Genomic DNA, 22,421 nt, shown 5'->3' with positions numbered 1-22,421 from the left:
ATGACATGAGTTTGTGCTCAGAAGGTGCTGGGCACAGTGCTGGCCTGTGGACACAATCCCATAAATGTAACCATTAATAATAATAATAATAATAATAATAAGGTTGAGGTGGAAGGAGATGGGAGAGGTTATGTATGTCAGGAAAATAGCAAAAAAGAGAAGTAAAGGGGCTTGTGACAGGAATTGAGGATAAAGAGGAGCTTTTCCAGTTGCTTAATAAGATGGACAAAATCTTTAGAAGCATGGTAGGTTGTCCAGCCTAAACTACCAGAGACAGAAGCATCTCCTCAGCTCCAAGCCCACCTCTAATCATTGCAGCCCAGACCGTGGCCCCACAGTCCATGCTCATGTGCCCTGGCACTCACACTGTCTGTCTGTCTGTCTGTCTGTCTGTCTCTCTCTCTCTCTCTCTCTCTCTCTCTCCCTCCCAGATAATCGATACCTGACGCTGCTGGTCTGTATCAGCTTCACGGCCCTGATCCCCTTGTGGGTCCTCATTGTCAAGCAGAACCCGCCCATCATGAGGATCCTGAAGTTCGGGTGGTTCCCAATCATTCTAGCGATGGTCATCAGCAGGTGCGCATGAGTGAGGGCTGCCACCACCCCTTTGCTCTCCATGCCACCCCTGTCTGGCCTCTGCAGACAGGGAGAGTGGCCTGAGGCCACCAAGCCTCCAGGGTGAGGATGTAAATCATGTGGGTTTAAATCATTTTCTGGCTGATCATGGTTGGAGGGAATCATTGCTGTGGGCTCCTTCACTGAGTCCTGGTGCCGGTTGTTGAGTCATACCTCTTTGTTCTTCATCTCTTTCCCTCTCACCAAGAACCTTAGGCCTTATTCTGAGAGGCAGTCCTGTTTACCACTGCAGGAGTATCAGAGCCAGGAAGAACTGAACCTGGAAACATCAGATGAACACACTGATGCCAGGACCTCTTGTCCCCTCGTGGCACTGCAGGACACCTGTCTCCCCCATCCCTGCTGCCAGAGTTCCCCTGTTTAGGCTTCAGGGGGTCCCTCACCTGGCCCTACAGTGATGGCTCTGTGGATACCATTTCCACAGCATGGCTGCTGGTGGGACCTAGTGGGGCTGAGGGATTCGTCCCCCTGGGCCCTTGGGCCTTCAGCTGAGCTCAGGTCTTCCACCCTTGAACCTCACTCTCCAGAGCCCTTTCTGTTAGTAGACCTGGATGTTCACCACCCCAGTGCTTTCTGGGGTGCTTTCCAAACTTTGAATCTTAGGGAGAAGTGGTTATGGTCCAGGTGTCTTTGATTCCAGAAAGCTCCTGGGCTCCTCTTACGAACTGATCCAACTTTGCCAGGACTGTAGGAGCAGGGCAGTCTTTGCTGAACTCCAGGGGCTGGTAGGAGCAAGGTCTTATTGCAGCATCTCTGAGAACAAGGAGCAGAAGTGGATTCTCATGCAGGTTCCATTTACTGCTCAGGAAAGTAGCAGTTCAGTTGTGGTACATGAGCTGTCACATGGGAGAGTCCAGCCAGCTACGTGGCCTCAGAGAGTTTGTAACTTGTTTTTAATTGGCTAACATTATCTGATGGGCCTTCTGGAACAGCTGAGGCTCAGAATAGAGGTGGAGAACCATGTGCGTGGTGGAGAGGACACTGTGGATACCAGCCTGTCTATATCAGATACTTTGTGTAGGGGTCAGGAAAGTGTTTGCTACACTGAGAAAGGAAACTGGTAAGACATTTTGAAAAAAAATTTTTTTTTAAATATTTGTTTATTTTTGCGAGAGCGAGCGAGCCAGCGAGCATGACTGGGGGAGGGGCAGAGAGAGAGAGAAAAAATCCTAAACAGGCTCCGGGCTCTGAGCTGTCAGTATATAGCCCGACGTGGGGCTCGAACTCCAGAATAATGAGATCACGACCTGAGCTGAAGTCAGACTCTCAACCGACTGAGCCACCCAGGTGCCTCTGATAAGACATTTTGTATAGAGGTGTACCAGGTCCCCTACAAGGATAAACTAATCATTTGCCCTCTGCTCTCTCCCCAGTTTTGGAGGGCTCATCTTGAACAAAACCATTTCTAAACAGCAATTCCAAGGCATGGCCATATTTACTCCCATCATATGTGGTAGGTATTGGCAGTCACCATCACCTGGGACCCCTGGGCTGTGTTAGCCCCCAGGGCTTGGGCAGTGGGACCTGAAAAGCAGTGACTTCAGAGCTCCAGCCCCAGGCCCTCAAAGGCAGAATCTGGAAACTGAGCCATGGCTGTGTTTCTGCTGGGCAGGGACTACCGGGCTGGTTTTTCTCATATGGAAGGAGACCCTCAGGGAGAAAGCCCTGACCACTGCTCCACCAGCTCACACTCTTCCTCACAGTCACCACAGAGGCTTGAGCTGTCCCACAGAGCTAAATCTCATGCCTTGAAGGCACATCTAAGCCAGGATTCACTGGCACCTGATCGTGGCCTTCAGAACTGGAGTGTTGGCTTCTCATGGTTTGTTTGTATGTTTGTTTGCTAATTTCTTAAATTTAGATTCATTGATGACATTTAAAACTAAGAATTTTGCACATAAAAATCTGGATTTCTGCCTTCTTCAAAAGCAAGACTGTGACAATACTGAGTTTACATTCTGGGTGAGGAAACAATGAGCTGCCACTCAGGACTTGTGTTTGTCCGGTTTGCCTGAATCCCCTCCATTCCTTGTTGTCTTCCACCCAACCCTTCATTGATCTCCCTTCTAGGCTTAGATGCTATGGGCTCTTTTAACCAAAGCTTGGTTTGTGTCTGGCTTCTGATAAGGATCTGTAAATGGGACTGACCAGTCAGGGAGGGAACCAAACATGATAGCTTTTTGCACACTTTGCTTGGTCCCAGACCCTGGTGTTCTGGGGCTGCAGAAACAGGCTACAGAGGCCTTTGGGCACCCCCTCTCCCCATTTCCATGGGAACACAGGTGACTATTCCTTGAATATCAGTTGGCCACCCAGCACGTCTGTCCCAGTAGAGGCAGGGCTTGCCCATCATACAAGGAGTTGGCCATGTGGAAGACAACAACTGCTAAGGCAGACTAAAGCTTGGAAAGATTTCCTTGGATGTCACCAACTCAGATGACTGTGGGGCAACATGAGAATGTTGAATGAGTTCAGCCAGTATGACAATAGCTGGGCAGTAAGGAGCAGCAGGGAATAGGTCATGCTGCAGAAAGTGTTCCTGGTATGGAGGGAGAGGGGCCTGCTTAGCTCCAGCCAATTGCTGCCTGGCAAGTTTGGAGGTCCAGAGTTGCCAGAACTGACTTGTTAGGAGAAGCCAGCAATTTATGTAAATGCTAACAATTAATTTGAGTTACATTTTTAAATCCACTCTTCCCCACATGATTTTTAAATCATGTGGATTGAGCAAAATAGATCTGCAGCCATCCTCTGCCCACAGACCTTTGCATCCAGGGTTGTTGGTCTCTACCTCTGGAGATCACTGGGGCACATCTGGCCCAATGAGGGGTTATTCCCCAATGGGCTGAGGAAACAGGATGGAGGCAACCTTCCCACTCTCTAAAGAAGATGGTCCTGAACAGGCGCTCTTCTCTGTCAGCCTGTAATCCTGTCCCTGCAAAGACAGCTCAGCATGGCCTTTGTCATCTTGGCATGGTCCATTCTCTGTGGAAGCTGGGAGTCTCAGCCATAAGCCCCAGGCCTGTTGCATATGCTATCCCCTCTTCCCTTGCTGCTGTTGCCCACCTTCTCTTCCATCTCCTTTCCACCTTAGGTGAAAAAATCTTTTCATTTTCTCAGATGTTCCAGTCTGTAATCTGATCCCTGTCACTTCCCACGGCCTTGAGGTCCTTATCAAAATATCTTCCCATAGACCTTTCCATCACTCTCCCTCCCTCCCTCTACTTGACAAATCTGTATTGTAAACCTACTTTGCAGTCACATTTCCTTCACCATAAGAGGTAGCTGTCAAGGTGATACAGTTACTACCCTGGCACTAAACTCACAAGGTCGAGTTTACCCTTGCTTGCAGTTTACCCTTGCTTACCCTTAAAATCTGTTGTAAAGTGGGAGGGAAGGAAAAGAGACCAAGTGCTACATCAATCAAGGGAGGCTTCTGGAGGAAGTAGACTTAAAATAAGGGCCAGAACTGAGAGACTGGCATAAAAAGGGGGAAACCACATTCTTTTTCTCCTCCCAGGTGTTGGTGGCAATCTGGTGGCAATTCAGACCAGCCGGATCTCCACCTACCTGCACATGTGGAGCACACCTGGTGTCCTACCCCTCTGGATGAAACAATACTGGCCTAATCCATGCTCCACTTTCTGCACCTCAGGTGAGTCTGGTATCTTCTGGAAGCCACATGGCCATTTCTTTCAACAAGTAAAATTTACCATTAGTGGAATCTGGTGTCTGTAGCAACAGAGGTCTAAGGCCAGTGCTGACTTCAACAGAGATCATCTTCAAGGTCATGAGTCCTTCTCCCAGAGACCTGATTCCCACCCTTGCCTTTAGTTGATTGATTGATTGATTCATTCATTCATTCATTTAAATATTCAAATATTCAAACATTCAAATATTCATTGAAGGTCTGCCAGGTACTAGATGTCACATTATTGTGATGAGTCAGGGAAAGCTGAGTCTTGTCCCCATGTATATACATGGTCCAGAAAAGCAGATACAGGGAGCCAGTGTGGCTCAGTTGGTTGATCGTCCCAACTTTTTATTTTTGGCTTAGGTCATGACCCCAAGGTCATGGGAAAGTCTCTCTCTCTCTCTCCCCCTCTCTCCCACTCTCCCACTCTCCCTCTCCCCCTCTTCCTCCTCCCTCTGCCCACAGTACTCTCTCCCTCTCTAAAAGCAAAAACAAACAGAAGAGCAGATAAACACACCAAAAATGGAGCTCTTGACTACATATTGTGGTATGGTTTTTAGGGTTTGTTTCTTTGTTTATTTTTTTAAATTTTATATTTATTTTTTAAAATTTACATCCAAATTAGCATATAGTGAAACAATGATTTCAGGAGTAGATTCCTTAATGCCCCTTATGCATTTAGCCCATCCCCCCTCCCACAACCCCTCGATCAACCCTCAGTTTGTTCTCCATATTTATGAGTCTCTTCTGTTTTGTCCCCCTCCCTGTTTTTTATTATTTTTGTTTCCCTTCCCTTATGTTCATCTGTTTTGTCACTTGAAGTCCTCATATGAGTGAAGTCATATGATTTTTGTCTTTCTCTGACTAATTTCACTTAGAATAATACCCTCCAGTTCTATCCACGTAGTGGAATGGCAAGATTTCATTCTTTGTGATTGCTGAATAATACTCCATTGTATATATATGCCACATTTTCTTTATCCATTCATCCATCAATAGGACATTTGGGCTCTTTCCATACTTTGGCTATTGATGATAGTGCTGCTATCAACATGGGGTGCATGTATCCCTTCGAAACAGCACACCTATATCCCTTGGATAAATGCCTAGTAGTGCAATTGCTGGGTCTTAGCATAGTTCTATTTTTAGTTTTTTGAGGAACCTCCATACTATTTCCTAGAGTGGCTGCAAAGCTTGCATTGCCACCAACAATGCAAAAGAGACCCTCTTTCTCCACATCCTTGCCAACATCTGTTGTGGCCTGAGTTGTTAATGTTAGCCATTCTGACAGGTGTCAGGTGGTATCTCATTGTGGTTTTGATTTGGATTTCCCTAATGATGAGTGGTGTTGAGACTTTTTTCATGTGTTAGTTGGCCATCAGTTTGTCTTCCTTGGAAAAGTGTCTATTCATGTCTTTTGCCCATTTGTTCACTGGATTATTTGTTTTTTGGGTGTTGAGTTTGATAAGTACTTTGTAGATTTTGGATACTAACCCTTTATCTGATATGTCATTTGCAAATATCTTCTGTTTGCAACCATTCTGTCGGTTGCCTTTTAGTTTTGCTGATTGTTTCCTTCGCTGTGCACAAGCTTTTTATTTTGATGAGGTCCCAGTAGTTCATTTTTGCTTTTGTTTCCCTTGCCTCTGGAGATGTGTTGAGTAAGAAGTTGCTGCAGGCAAGATGAAAGAGATTTTTGCCTGCTTTCTCCTCGAGGATTTTGGTGGCTTCCTGTCTTACATTGAGGTCTTTCATCCATTTTCAGTTTATTTTTGTGTGTGGTGTAAGAAAGTGGTCCAGGTTCATTTTTCTGCATGTCGCTGTCCAGTTTTCCCAGCACCACTTGCTGAAGAGACTGTCTTTATTCCATTGGATATTCTTTCCTGCTTTGTCAAAGATTAGTTGGCCATATATTTGTGGGTCCATTTCTGGGTTCTCTATTCTGTTCCATTGATCCGAGGGTCTGTTCTTGTGCCAGTACCATACTGTCTTGATGATTACAGCTTTGTAGTATAGCTTAAAGTCTGGGATTGTGATGCCGCCTGCTTTGGTTTTCGTTTTCAAGATTGCTTTGACTATTCACGGTCTTTTCTGGTTCCATACAAATTTTAGGATTATTTGTTTTAGCTCTGTTAAGAAAGCTGGTGTTATTTTGATCGGGATTGCATTGAATATGTAGATTGCTGAGTGGTGGAGAACTATTTATCAGGCTACTGGAAGTCAAAAGAAAGCTGGAGTACCCATACTTATATCAGACAAACTAGACTTTAAATTAAAGGCTGTAACAAGACATGAAGAAGGGCATTTTATAATAATTACAGGGTCTATCCATCAGGAAGAGCTAATGATTATAAATGTCTATGAGCCGAATATGGGAGCCCCGAAATATATAAAAAAATTACTAACAAACATAAGCAACCTTATTGATAAGAATGTGGTAATTGCAGGGGACTTTAACACTCCACTTACAGAAATGGATAGATCATCTACACATATGGTCAATAAAGAAACAAGGGCCCTGAATGATACATTGGATCAGATGGACTTGACAGATATATTTAGAACTCTGCATCCCAAAGCAACAATATACTTTCTTCTCGAGTGCACAGGGAACATTCTCCAAGATCACATACTGGGTCCCAAAACAGCCCTTCATAAGTATACAAGAATTGAGATCATACCATGCATACTTTCAGACCACAATGCTATGAAGCTTGAAATCAACCACAGGAAAAAGTCTGGAAAACCTCCAAAATCATGGAGGTTAAAGAACACCCTACTAAAGAATGAATGGGTCAACCAGGCAATTAGAGACGAAATTAAAAAATATATGGGCAGAAACGAAAATGAAAATACAACAATCCAAACGCTTTGGGATGAAGCAAAGGCAATCCTGAAAGGAAAATACATTGCAATCCAGGCCTATCTCAAGAAACAAGAAAAATCCCAAATACAAAATCTAACAGCACACCTAAAGGAAAAAGAAGCAGAGCAGCAAAGACACCCCAAACCCAGCAGAAGAAGAGAAATAATAAAGATCAGAGCAGAAATAAACAATATAGAATCTAAAAACAACTGTAGAGCAGATCAATGAAACCAAGAGTTGGTTCTTTGAAAAAATAAACAAAATTGATAAACCTCTAGCCAGGCTTCTCAAAAAGAAAAGGGAGATGACCCAAATAGATAAAATCATGAATGAAAATGGAATTATTACAACCAATCCCGCAGAAATACAAGCAATTATCAGGGAATACTATGAAAAATTATATGCCAACAAACTGGACAACCTGGAAGAAATGGACAAATTCCTAAACACCCACACACTTCTAAAACTCAATCAGGAGGAAATAGAAAGCTTGAACATACCCATAACCAGCGAAGAAATTGAATCGGTTATCAAAAATCTCCCAACAAATAAGTGTCCAGGACCAGATGGCTTCCCAGGGGAGTTCTACCAGACGTTTAAAGCAGAGATAATACCTATCCTTCTCAAGCTATTCCAAGAAGTAGAAAGGGAAGGAAAACTTCCAGACTCATTCTATGAAGCCAGTATTACTTTGATTCCTAAACCAGACAGAGACCAGTAAAAAAAGGGAACTACAGGCCAATATCGCTGATGAATATGGATGCAAAAATTCTCAATAAGATACTAGCAAATCGAATTCAACAGCATATAAAAAGAATTATTCACCATGATCAAGTGGGATTCATTCCTGGGATGCAGGGCTGGTTCAACATTCGCAAATCAATCAACGTGATACATCACATTAATAAAAGAAAAGATAAGAACCATATGATCCTGTCAATCGATGCAGAAAAGATATCTGACAAAATTCAGCGACTTTCTTAATAAAAACACTTCAGAAAGTCTGGATAGAAGGAACATACTTAAACATCATAAAAGCCATTTATGAAAAGCCCGCAGCTAACATCATCCTCGATGGGGAAAAACTGAGAGCTTTTTTCCTGAGATCAGAAGCACGACAGGCATGTCTACTCTCACCGCTGTTGTTTAACATAGTGTTGGAAGTGCTAGCATCAGCAATCAGACAACAAAAGGAAATCAAAGGCATCCAAATTGGCAAAGATGAAGTTAAGCTTTCACTTTTTGCAGATGACATGATATTATACATGGAAGATCCAATAGACTCCACCAGAAGTCTGTTAGAACTGATACATGAATGTAGCAAAGTTGCAGGATACAAAATCAATGTACAGAAATCAGTTGCATTCTTATACACTAATAATGAAGCAACAGAAAGATAAAGAAACTGATCTGATTCACAATTGCACCAAGAAGCCTAAAATACCTAGGGACAAATCTAACCAAAGATGTAAAAGATCTGTATGCTGAAAAGTATAGAAAGCTTATGAAGGAAATTGAAGAAGATATAAAGAAATGGAAAAACATTCCATGCTCATGGATTGGAAGAATAAATACTGTCAAAATGTCAATACTACCCAAAGCTATCTACACATTCAATGCAATCCCAATCCAAATTGCACCAGCATTCTGCTCGAAGCTAGAACAAGCAATCCTAAAATTCATATGGAACCACAAAAAGCCCCGAATAACCAAAGTAATTTTGAAGAAAAAGACCACAGCAGGAGGCATCACAATCCCAGACTTTAGCCTCTACTACAAAGCTGTCATCATCAAGACAGCATGGTATTGGCACAAAAACAGACACATAGACCAATGGAATAGAATAGAAACCCCAGAACTAGACCCACAAACTTATGGCCAACTAATCTTTGACAAAGCAGGAAAGAACATCCAATGGAAAAAAACACAGTCTCTTTAACAAATGGTGCTGGGAGAACTGGACAGCAACATGCAGAAGGTTGAAACTAGACCACTTTCTCACACCATTCACAAAAATAAACTCAAAATGGATAAAGGACCTGAATGTGAGACAGGAAACCATCAAAACCCTAGAGGAGAAAGCAGGAAAAGACCTCTCTGACCTCAGTCATAGCAATTTCTTATTTGACACATCCCCAAAGGCAAGGGAATTAAAATCAAAAATGAACTATGGGACCTCATGAAGATAAAAAGCTTCTGCACAGCAAAGGAAATAATCAACAAAACTAAAAGGCAACCAACGGAATGGGAAAAGATATTTGCAAATGACATATCGGACAAAGGGCTAGTATCCAAAATCTATAAAGAGCTCACCAAACTCCACACCTGAAAAACAAATAATCCAGTGAAGAAATGAGCAGAAAACATGAATACACACTTCTCTAAAGAAGACATCCGGATGGCCAACAGGCACATATAAAGATGCTCAACGTCGCTCCTCATCAGGGAAATACAAATCAAAACCACACTCAGATATCACCTCACGCCAGTCAGAGTGGCCAAAATGAACAAATCAGGAGACTATAGATGCTGGAGAGGATGTGGAGAAACGGGAACCCTCTTGCACTGTTGGTGGGAATGCAAATTGGTGCAGCCACTCTGGAAAACAGTGTGGAGGTTCCTCAGGAGATTGAAAATAGACCTACTCTATGACCTAGCAATAGCACTGCTAGGAATTTACCCAAGGGATACAGTAGTACTGATGCATAGGGGCACTTGTACCCCAATGTTTATAGCAACACTCTCAACAATAGCCAAATTATGGAAAGAGCCTAAATGTCCATCAACTGATGAATGGATAAAGAAATTGTGGTTTATATACACAATGGAGTACTACATGGCAATGAGAAAGAATGAAATATGGCCCTTTGTAGCAACGTGGATGGAACTGGAGAGTGTGATGCTAAGTGAAGTAAGCCATACAGAGAAAGACAGATACCATATGTTTTCACTCTTATGTGGATCCTGAGAAACTTAACAGAAACCCATGGGGGAGGGGAAGAAAAAAAAAAGAGGTTAGAGTGGGAGAGAGCCAAAGCATAAGAGACTCTTAAAAACTGAGAACAAACTGAGGGCTGATGGGGGGTGGGAGGGAGGAGAGGGTGGGTGATGGGTATTGAGGAGGGCACCTTTTGGGATGAGCACTGGGTGTTGTATGGAAACCAATTTGACAATAAATTCCATATATTGAAAAAAATAGGTAGATTGCTTTGGGTAGTATCGACATTTTAACAATATTTGTTCTTCCTATCCAGGAGCATGGAATCTTTTTCCATTTCTTTGTGTCTTCAATTTCTTTCATAAGCTTCCTATAGTTTTCAGTGTATAGATTTTTCACCTCTTTGGTTAGATTTATTCCTAGGTATTTTATGCTTTTTGGCGCAACTGTAAATGGGATAGATTCCTTGATTTCTCTTTCTGTCGCTTCATTTTTGGTGTATAGGAATGCAACCGAATTCTGTGCATTGATTTTATATCCTGCAACTTTGCTGATTTCATGGATCAGTTCTAGCAGTTTTTTGGTGGAATCTTATGGGTTTTCCATATAGAATATCATGTCACCTGCAAAGAGTGAAAATTTGACCTCCTCCTTGCTGATTTGGATGCATTTTATTTCTTTGCATTGTCTGATTGCTGAGGCTAAGACTTCCAATACTATGTTGAATAACAGTGGCGAGAGTGGATATCCCTGTTGTGTTCCTGACCTTAGGGGGAAAGCTCTCAGTAGTTCCCCATTGAGGATAATAGTAGCGTTGAGTCGTTCATATATGGCTTTTGTGATCTCAAGGTATGCTTCTATCCCTACTTTCTTGAGGGTTTTTATCAAGAAAGGATGCTGTGTTTTGTCAAATGCTTTCTCTGCATCTATTGAGAGGATCATATGGTTCTTGTCCTTTCTTTTATTGATGTGATGAATCACATTAATTGTTTTGCGGATATTGAACCAGCCCTGCATTCCAGGTATAAATCCCGCTTGGTCGTGGTGAATATTTTTTTAATGTATTCTTGGAGCCAGTTAGCTAATATCTTTTGAGGATTTTTGCATCCATGTTCATTAGGGAAATTGGTCTATAGTTCTCCTTTTTAGTGTGGTCTATTGTCTCGTTTTGGAATCAAGGTAATGGTGACTTCACAGAAAGAGTTTGGAAGTTTTCCTTCCATTTCTATTTTTTGAAACAGTTTCAGGAGAATAGGTGTTAACTCTTCCTTAAATGTTTGCTAGAATTCCCCTGGAAAGCCATCTGTCCCTGGACTCTTGTTCTTTGGTAGATTTTTGATTACTAATTCGATTTCCTTTCTGGTTATGGGTCCGTTCAAATTCTCTATTTCTTCCTGTTTCAGTTTTGGTAGTGTATATGTTTCTAGGAATTTTTCCATTTCTTCCAGATTACCCATTTTATTGGCATATAATTTTTCATAATATCTTATTGTTTTTATTTCTGGTGTGTTAGTTGTAATCTCTCCTCTTTCATTCTTGATTTTATTTATTTGGGTCCTTTCCTTTATCTTCTGGATTAAACTGGCTCTTGGTTTGTCAATTTTGTTAATTCTTTCAAAGAACCAGCTCTGGTTTCATTGATCTGTTCTACTGTTTTTTGGTTTCGATAGCATTAATTTCTGCTCTAATCTTTATTATTTCCTGTCTTCTTCTGGTTTTGGATTTTATTTGCTGTTCTCTTTCCAGCTCCTTAAGGCATAAGGTTAGGTTGTGTATTGGAGATCTTTCTTCCTTCTTTAGGAAGGCCTGGATTGCTATATACTTTCCTCTTATGACCGCCTTTGGTGCCTCCCAGAGGCTTGGGGTTGTGGTGTTATCATTTTCATTGACTTCCGTATACTTTTTAATTTCCTCTTTAACTGCTTGGTTAGCCCATTCATTCTTTAGTAGGATGTTCTTCAGTCTCCAAGTATTTGTTACCTTTCCAAATTGTTTCTTGTGGTTGATTTCGAGTTTCATAGTGTTGTGGTGTGAAAACATGCACAGTATGATCTCGATCTTTTTGTACTTACTAAGGACTGATTTATGTCCCAGTATATGGTCTATTCTGGAGAACGTTCCATGTGCACTAGAGAAGAATGTATATTAGGCTGAAATGTTCTGAATATATCTGTTATGTCCATCTGGTCCAGTGTGTCATTCAAAGCCATTGTTTCCTTCTTGATTTTTTGATTAGATGATCTGTCTATTGTGGTGAGTGGGTGTTGAAGTCTCCTACTGTTATGGTATTACTGTCGATGAGTTTCTTTATGTTTGTGATTAATTGATTTATACATTTGGGTGCTACCACATTTGGCACATAAATGTTTACAGTTGTTAGGTCTTCTTGGTCTATAGACCCCTTGATTATGATATAATGCCCTTCTGCATCTCTTGATACAGTCTTTATTTTAAAGTCTAGATTGTCTGATATAAGTATGGCCACTCTGGCTTTCTTTTGTTGACCATTAGCATGATAGATGGTTCTCCATCCCCTTTTTTTCAATCTGAAGGTGTCTTTAGGTCTAAAGTGGTACTCTTGTAAACAACATATAGATGGATCTTGTTTTCTTATCCATTCTGTTACCCTATGTCTTTTTATTGGAGCATTGAGTCCAATGACATTTAGAGTGAGTACTAAAAGATATGAATTTATTGGATTATGATGCTTGTAGAGTTGGAGTTTCTGGTGGTCTCTGGTGCTTTCTAATCTTTCTAATCTGGTTGCTTTTGGTATATATATATATATATATATATATATATATATATATATATATATATATATAGTGTGTGTGTGTATATATATATATATATATACATATACATATATATACATACATACACATGTGTATATACACGTGTGTATATATATATATATTTTCATCTTTTCTACCCTCAGAGATTCCCCTTAAAATTTTTTGCAGGGCTGCTTTAGTGGTCACAAACTCCTTTAATTTTTGTTTGTCTGGGAAACTTTTTCTCTCTCCTTCTATTTTTATTGACAGCCTTGCTGGATAAAGCATTCTTGGCTGCATATTTTTCTGATTCAGCACACTGAATATATCCCACCACTCCTTTCTGGCCTGCCAAGTTTCTGTGGATAGGTCTGCTGCAAACCTGATCTGCCTTCCCTTGTAGGTTAGGGACTTTTTTTCCCTTGCTGCTTTCATGAGTCTATGCTTGCCTGAGTATTTTGTGAATTTGACTATGATATGCCTTGTTGATGGTCGGTTTTTGTTGAATCTAATGGGGGTACTCTGTGCTTCCTGGATTTTGATGTCTGTGTCTTTCCTGAGGTTAGGAAAGTTTTCCACTATGATTTGCTCACATAACCGTTCTACCCCTGTTTCTCTCTCTCTCCCTCCTCTGGGACCCCTATGATTCTGATGTTGTTCCTTTTTATTGAGTCACTGATTTCTCTAATTCTTAAATCGTGCTCTTTTGCCTCTATCTCCCTCTTTTTTTCTACTTCGTTATTCTCTATAAGTTTGTCCTCTATATCGCTGATTCTCTGTTCTGCCTCATCCATCCTTGCTGCCGCTGCATCCATCCATGATTGCAGCTCAGTTATAGCATTTTTAAAATCATTCTGGCTAATTTTTACTTCTATTTTTGACTCCAGCTAGTATTCGTATTATCGTGATTCTAAATTCTGGTTCAGACATCTTGCTTGTATCTGTGTTGGTTAAATCCCTGGCTGTCATTTCTTCGTGGTCTTTCCTTTGGGGTGAATTCCTTCATTTTGTCATTTTGAAGGGAGGAAAGGAATTAATGAGGTATAAAAATTGAAATTAAAATTAAAATTAAAAAATATTAAAATTAAGAATTAAAAACACACACATAAAATCGAATGAATAGATGATGCTAGATCCTAGGTGTGTTTTGGTCTTGGTGTTGAAAGTGGTGTGACAGATTAGAGGGGAAAAAAAAAGGGGGGGGGTGGGTGAGAAAAAAAGGAAATTGTGTGAGAATTTGCAAAAATGAATACACTGAAGTAGACTAAAATGAGATTATGGGGTAAAATAGAATTTGAATAAATATATACAAAAGTAAAGAATATAGTAGAAAAAATTAAAGAAAAATATTTTTAATAAAAATTAAAAATAAATATAAATTTTTCTTTTTCTGTATTTAAGAAAAAGGGAAAGAAACAAAAAAGAGAAAAAAGATTAAAAAAAGGAAAAAAGAAATCATTTGAAAATTTGAAAAAGTGAATACACTGTAGTAGACTAAAATAAAATGATGGAAGTAAAATAGAATTTGAAAAAATTTACATAAATGCAAAAAATCTAGTATTATATTTTTTCAGTATTCAATATAGTATTGTATTTTTTCACTTTTCAGCATTTGAAAAAGTGCCACTTCCTTCTGATGAGAAATTACTGTCATTTGAATTGTTTCTATTGTATACATAAGGTGTCATTTGTCTTTTGTTTATTTCAAGAATTTTACTTTACGTTTTACACTATGAGTTATGATATACTTTGATGTCTATTTCTTAGGGATTTTCCACATTTGAGGTCCATTCACCTCTTTGAAAAAATAGATTTAAATTTTTTCAAATTTGGGAAATTGTAAGCCATTATTTCTTCAAATACACTTTCAGTCCCACTCTCTTCTTCTTTTCCCTTAGGACTCTGATGACATGAATGATAGATCTTTTGTTCTAGTCCCATAAGCCCCTGAGTCTCTGTTCAATTACCCCGTGCCAGCCTATTTTACCCTCTCTTGTTCAGATAGGCTAATTTCCATAGTTTTTCCCTTCAAGTTCACAGATTTTTCTTCTGTCCTCTCCATTCTGCTATTCATTCCTTTCATTGAGTTGTTTGGGGTTTTTGGCCATTATGTGTTTTTTCCATTCTAAAATTTCAACATGGTTCTTCTTTGTATCTTTGTTTCTTTTCTGAGACTTTCTGTTTTTTTATCAAAACTTTCTATTTTTATCATTTGTTTCAAGTGTGTTTGTAATTCGTGGTTGAAGCACTTTTATAATAGATTCATTAAAATTGCTTTCATATAATTCTACCTTCTTATCTCATTCTTAGTGTCTGTTAGTTGTATTTTCTCATCGTGTTGAGACTTTTTTCTTTTTCCATTTTTTCAAAATTTACATCCAAGTTAGCCTCTAGTGCTGTAATGATTTCAGTTGTCAATTGCAGTGATTCATCCCCTGTGTATAACACTCAGTGCTCATCCCAACAAGTGTCCTCCCTAAAGCCCCTTACCCATTTAGTCCATCCCCCCAGCCACAACCCCTCCAGCAACCCTCAGTTTGTTCTCGGTATTTGTCTCTTATGTTTTCTTCCCCTCCTTGTTTTTATATTATTTTTGCTTCCCTTCCCTTTTGCTCATCTGTTTTGTGTCTTAAGTTCCTCATATGAGTGAAGTCATATGATATTTGTCTTTCTCTGGCTGACTAATTTCACTTAGTATAATACCCTCTAGTTCCATTCATATAGTTGCAAATGGCAAAATTTCATTCTTTTTGATTGCTGAGTAATACTCCATTGTGTATATATACCACATGTTCTTTATCCATTCATCCATCGGACATTTGGGCTTTTTCCATACTTTGGCTATTGTTGTTAGTGCTGCTATAAACATTGGGGTGCACATGCCCCTTTGAAACAGCATACCTGTATCCCTTGGATAAATACCTAGTAGTATAATTGCTGAGTCACCCAGTAGTTCTATTTTTAATTTTTTGAGGAACCTCCATGCTGTTTCCAGAGTGGCTCACCAGTTTGCATTCCTACCAGCAGTGCAAAAGAGATCCTCTTTCTCTGCATCTTTGCCAACATCTGTTGTGGCCTGAGTTGTTAATGTTAGCCATTCTGACAGGTGTCAGGTGGTATCTCATTGTGGTTTTAATTTGTATTTCCCTGATGATGAGCGGTGTTGAGCCTTTTTTCATGTGTCAGTTGGCCATCTGGATGTCTTCTTTGGAGAAATGTCTATTCATGTCTTTTGCCCATTTCTTCACTGGATTGTTTGTTTTTTGGGTGTTGAGTTTGATAAATTCTTTATAGATTTTGGATGCTAACCCATTATCTGATATGTCGTTTGCAAATATCTTCTCCCGTTCTGTTGGTTGCCTTTTAGATTTGCTGATTGTTTCTTTTGCTGTGCAGATGCTTTTTATCTTGATGAGGTCCCAATAGTTCATTTTTTCTTTTATTTCCCTTGCCTCTGGATATGTGTTGAGTAAGAAGTTGCTGCAGCCGAGGTCAAGGAGGTGTTTCCCTGCTTTCTCTTCGAGGATTTTGATGGTCTCCTGTCTTATACTTAGGTCTTTCATCCATTTGAGTTTATTTTTGTGTATGGTATAAGTAAATGATCCAGGTTCATTTTTCTGCATGTTGCTGTCCAGTTTTCCCAGCATAATTGCTGAAGAGACTGTCTTTATTCCATTGGATTTTCTTTCCTGCTTTGTCAATGATTAAATGGCCATATATTTGTGAGTCCATTTCTGGGTTCTCTAATCTATTCCATTGATCTGAGTGTCTGGTTTTGTGCGATTTCCATACTGTCTTGATGATTACAGCTTTGTAATACAGCTTGAAGTCCAGAATTGTGATGCCTCCAGATTTGGTTTTCTTTTTCAGGATATCTTTGGCTATTTGGGGTCTTTTATCATTCCATACAAATTTTAGGATTGTTTATTCTAACGCTATGAAGAATGCTGGTGTTATTTTGATAAGCATTGTATTGAATATGTAGATTGCTTTGGGTAGTATTGACATTTTAATAATATGTGTTCTTGCAATCCAGGAGCAAGGAATATTTTTCCATTTTTTTGTGTCTTCAATTTCTTTCATAAGCTTCCTATAGTTTTCAGTGTATAGATTTTTCACCTCTTTGGTTAGATTTATTCCTAGGTATTTTATGGTTTTTGATCCAACTGTAAATGGGATCGATTCCTTGATTTCTCTTTCTGTTGCTTCATTGTTGGTGTATAGGAATGCAACTGATTTCTGTGCGTTGATTTTATATCCTGCAACTTTGCTGAATTCATGGATCAGTTCTAGCAGTTTTTTGGTGGAATCTTTTGTGTTTTCCATATAAAGTATCATGTCATCTGCGAAGAGTGAAAAGTTTGACTTCCTCGTTGTCAATTTGGATGCCTTTTACTCCTTTGTGTTGTCTGATTGCTGAGGCTAAGACTTTTAATACTATATTGAGTAACAGTGGCGAGAGTGGACATCCCTGTCATGTTCCTGACCTTAGGGGTAAGCTCTCAGTTTTTCCCCATTAAGGATGATATCACGTATGGCTTTTTATGATCTTGAGGTACGATCCTCTTATCCCTACATTCTTGACGGTTTTTATCAAGAAATGATGCTGTATTTTGTCAAATGCTTTCTCTGCATCTATCGAGAGGATCATGTGGTTCTTGTCCTTTCTTTTACTAACGTGATATATCACATTGATTGTTTTGCAGATATTGAACCAGCCCTGCATCCTGCGTATATATCCCACTTGGTCGTGGTGAACAATTCTTTTAATGTATTGTATCTGGTTGGTCAGTTTCCTGTTGAGTAATTTCACATCGGTGTTCATCAGGGAAATTGGTCTGGAGTTCTCCTTTTTTCGTGGGGTCTTGGTCTGGTTTTGAAATCAAGGTAATACTGACTTCCTAGAATGAGTTTGGAAGCTTTCCTTCCATTTCTAATTTTTGGAACAGCTTCAAAAGAATAGGTGTTAACTCTTCTTTAAATGTTTGGTAGAATTCCCTTGGAAAGTTACCCAGCCCTGGACTCTTGGGTTTTTTTTGGGAGATTTTTGATTACTAATTCTATTTCTTTACTGGTTATAGGAGATTTCTTTTGTAAGAAGTGATTTTAGATTAAATCCCAGGCATTTGGGGTTTAGGTTATTAAATTCTGGATCTTATTTAAGTCTTTTTTAGGCACCTCCTCTGACAGTGCACCACTGAAGGAAAGGGAATAATGCATTGCTTACTTACTGCCAGGTAGGGCTGGAAGCCCAGGATTCCCCTATCTCTATTCACACACTGGGCGAAGAGGAGCACCTCATTGCCGGTGGACTGGCAGGGAGTCTGTGTTCTTCTGATCCCACCTTGTCCGAGAGGGAGAGGGATGCCTTATTACTGCTCCTCACATGGCCTTCATCAACATGAAGTGGGGAGCTCATTACCACCAGGCAGAGTACCACTTACTCTTCTCTTATCCCACGTCAGCCAGAAGGGGTGAGCACCACATTCCACATAGATTAGGTCAGAGTCCAGGCTCCCCACTTGGCCTTTGCTGATGAAAGTGGGGCTGCAGTCTTTCCTGTGATGTTTGTCTGGAATAGAGCAGCTGTTGTCTAGAAGTTCTGTGCTTTGCTAGGCTGTCCCTCTTCTGGAACTTTGGCTAGACAGAGCAGGCTTTTGTTGAGTCTTTTCTTTTGAATCTTGCCCATTGATTGACATTTCTGGCTTGCTGACTTCTCCAGCATCCTGTCTGGGATATATGAAATAAACCAGCACCACCCACCAAAACACCAAAAACAACAACTCAGGTAACTTACCTCTGTGTTGTTTGTTGAATCCTGAGGTCCCTGGCCAGCCATTTTTCTCTCCACCTTTTAAAATCTTATGTTTATTTTATATATAATGTCCAGCATTTTTAGTTGGATTTAGTGAGAGGATTAGGAAGAAATGTGTCTACCCCATCTTGTCTTAACGTGGAAATTCCTGTTATTTTTTTCTAGTACTGGGAACCACATTTTATCTTTTTTTTCTTTAATTTTAATTTTACTTAACATCAATGCAATGTTGGTTTCAGGAGTAGAATTCAGTGATTCACCATTTACATACAGCACCCAGTACTCATCACAACAAGTGCCCTCCTTAATACCCATCTCTCATTTAGCCCATACCCCCACCCCCCTTGCCTCCAGCAACCCTCAGTTTGTTCTCTGTCATTAAGAGTCTCTTATGCTTTGTCTCCCTGTCTTCTCTTTCCACACCCCCTTCCCATATGTTCATCTGTATTGTTTCTTACATTCCACATATGAGTGAAATTGTATGGTATTTGTTTTTCTCTGACTGACTTATTTTGCTTAGCATAATACATTCTAGCTCCATCCACATCATTATAAATGGCAAGATTTCATTTTTGATGGCTGAATAATCCACTGTGTGTGTATATATATGAAAACACACACACACACACACACACACACACACCATATGTATATATGGTGTGTATATATATGTGTGTGTGTGTGTGTGTGTGTGTGTGTGTGTATACATATGTATATATACATACCACATCTTCATCCATCCAGTCTATGGACATTTGGGCTCTCTTTGTAGTTTGGCTGTTGTTGATAATGTTGCTATAAACATTTGGGTGCATGTACCCCTTTGAATCTTTATTTTTGTATCCTTTGGGTAACTACCTAATAGTGCATTTGATGGATTGTACCTATTATATTTTCTGATTTGTCACTTGTGTTTGGAAAATCTATTTCAATTTCTGTATTTTTGTACCTTTCCTGGTTCAGACTGCTATAATGCAAGCATAAAATGATTGGCTCATAACCACAAGAAACTTGTTTTCTATAGTTGTGGTGGGTGGAAGTTCAAGATCAAGGCACTAGCAAATTCTGTGGTGATGGCCTGTTCCTCCTTCACAGCTGTCTTCTCACTATGTGCTCACATGATGGAAAAGGTGAAGAGGCTTTCTGAAGTCTCTTATAGCTTATAAGTTATAAGCACTAATGCCATACATGAGTGCTGTACCCTACCCTTATGACTTAATCACCTCCAAATACCATCACACTCAGGGTTAAGTTACAACATGGGGATCTGGGTGGTGAAAGCAAGGGGGATACGGACAAACATCCAATGTATAGCAGCACCTAAATATTTTACTGAATTCTTACTCTCAAGATTGTCTTGAGTTTTAGTGCCAGCTGCCATTAGTAATTATTTGTTTTGCTTCTACTTGTTCTTTTTTTATTTTTTTATTTTTTTTAAAATTTTTTTAACATTTTATTTATTTTTGAGACAGGGAGAGACAGAGCATGAGCAGGGGAGGGTCAGAGAGAGGAAGACACAGAATCTGAAACAGGCTCCAGGCTCTGAGCTGGCAGCACAGAGCCCGACGTGGGGCTTGAACTCACGGACCGTGAGATCATGACCTGAGCCGAAGTCGGCCGCTTAACCAACTGAGCCACCCAGGCGCCCCTACTTTTTCTTTTTTTAAAAGAATCTTCTCATACCTTGTCTAATTTTTCATCACGAATAGACTTTGGAGCTCGTGTGTTTTCTCACCCTCTCTACATATTATTTTATGGTAGTGTTTTTGGCTTCTAAGCTATATGATTTCCCCCCTCTTTCTTAGGAATTTGATGAAATATATTAACTCAGAGGCAAATGGAGGCTTTTTACTGAAACTATTTCTGTTTGAAGATTCATTTGCGTTTACATGTGACGCTCTTAAAAGTGTGTGTGGTTGGGGCGGGGAAGTCACACTTCTTGCAGAGTCTCAGATTCCTGGAGGGCTGAAGCCAAAAGAGAATGTGCTGAATGGATCTCTCAGGCTTAGCGTGAGGAAGGGGCTGTCTGAGGCCCCCTATGAGTGTGCCAGCCCTCCCTGGATCAGACTTCACATGCTGAGCCTTCATTCCCCCCACATTCCAGAGCTCTCTTCTACCTTCAGCCCCTTGCAAATCCTCTTTTCTCTGCCCAGAATACTCTCCTCCAGATGCGTGTCTCAGCCTAGTTGTCCTCTTCTCGAGAGAGCTTTTAGTATCCAGTAACTCATCTTGCTAGTACACACCTGGTTCTCTAAAACAAAGACCCATGCTTCCTAGCACTGGTCACCCTTTGAAATGACCTTTCTTGTTTGCTTCTGCTACTCAAGTCTGTTTTTTTTTTTTTTCTCTTCCCTAAAATGTCAGTTCCTTGAAGGAAGGGACAGAGCTATATCCTCATTTGCTAGAACATGCCTGCAGTATAGTAGGTGCTCAGGAAACACTCGTGTAGTAGATAAATGAATGCGGATGCCTCACGGGAAACTAAACATGCCAAGGTGGTCCCTGCTGCCTGTCAAGTCACACACACCTCTATGGTTGTCTTTTCCAGAAATTAATTCCGTATCAGCTCGAGTCCTGCTCTCCCTGGTGGTTCCAGGCCATCTGATTTTCTTCTATATCATTTACTTGGTGGAAGGCCATTTGGTCCCACAAAGTAAGATGTTTGTGGTGTTCTATCTGCTAGCAAGTCTGATGCAGGTAAGGATGACTGTTAGTAGCATCAAAGCAGCATTCAGTGCTTAGTCATCCAGCAAGATTTATCTCCCTGAGCTGGGAAAGATGCTGAGGGGGTGAGGTTGGGGGGTTCCTGGACATGGCAGGGCATGGCCCCCATCTTCCAAGAATCAACATATTCAAGCTCAAGGGTGTGAACCAGACACAGAAGTCACACCACACTGCATTGCATGCATTCCACATTGCATACTGCACAGGGCACATTTCATACTGCAAGCAGCATGCTCCACAGTACACACAGCACACTGCACATGACACACTTTACACTGCACACTCGTTAATCTCCACTTCCCACAAGGCACCATCCATACTGCATATAGCACACTGCTCAATTATCACCAGGAGATCAGAGGATGGTCCTGAAGATACAGCAAGTTGCCATGAAGCAAGCTGATGTGTGGTTCTGGCTGGTGAACTGGGCCATGCACATCATTCATCACAGACAGGGTGGGCAGGGGCCAGGTCCCTGCTGGGATGTTGCTAAAACACATGCAAGGACTTTTAGTCAGTGCTGGGTGGTGATAAGGGCATGATGAAAGGTTAGGCTGGTGCCTGCCTGTGGCTAGTACTCAGCAGACTATCTGCCCAGACTAGTTGTCGGATGCCCCTGGTGGGCCTAGGGTGTCCACAGGGATAACGGTGGTCCTTGATGGGCACCGTTCTAGGAGGGCAATGCTAGAACTAGGGACTGATGTTTTCAAATCCTCTGAGTTAGGGCATTTGCAATTGCAGCATGTCCCTGATCATGAAGGATAGGGCGGGGTACTTTGAGAAACTGTCCCAAGGGGGACAGAGGGGCTGTGGTCAGCCTGTCACAAGACACTGAGGAGCTCTGAAGTGAGACCAGCACTGTGGTGCTTCCAGGGAAGGGTTACTCTCCAAAACTGCTCAAGTGAGGCCCTCTAGGGAACCCTATCTGAAGTCTGTGTCTTGAGTTTCTAAGGAAGGTGAGAGGAGCCTGTGTAGCA

The 22,421-nt window shown here is 40.7% G+C and overlaps 1 protein-coding gene across 24 annotated transcripts in view; it reads left to right on the top strand.

Moving 5' to 3' along the window:
* Positions 1-22,421, top strand: part of SLC41A3 (solute carrier family 41 member 3) — a 130,112-nt gene that overhangs the window by 73,264 nt on the left and 34,427 nt on the right. For 15 of the 24 annotated variants that reach the window (XM_086697235.1, XM_086697234.1, XM_086697227.1 and 12 more), the window contains 4 exons: positions 432-576; positions 2,010-2,089; positions 4,154-4,288; positions 21,269-21,417. In XM_086697235.1, the coding sequence (XP_086553361.1) occupies positions 432-576; positions 2,010-2,089; positions 4,154-4,288; positions 21,269-21,417 (509 nt within the window). Of the gene's footprint in view, positions 1-431; positions 577-2,009; positions 2,090-4,153; positions 4,289-17,611; positions 18,143-18,627; positions 18,694-21,268; positions 21,418-22,421 lie in introns of those variants that run through there. The other 9 variants (XM_086697237.1, XM_086697244.1, XM_086697246.1 and 6 more) reach the window with 4 other exon arrangements.

This window comes from Puma concolor, chromosome A2 (assembly GCF_028749965.1).
Source record: "Puma concolor isolate L17-30 chromosome A2, mPumCon1.1.hap2, whole genome shotgun sequence".
NCBI lineage: Eukaryota > Metazoa > Chordata > Mammalia > Carnivora > Felidae > Puma > Puma concolor.
The sequence above is the reverse complement of the archived record's forward strand: the minus strand, read 5'-3'. Positions and strand labels throughout refer to the sequence as shown.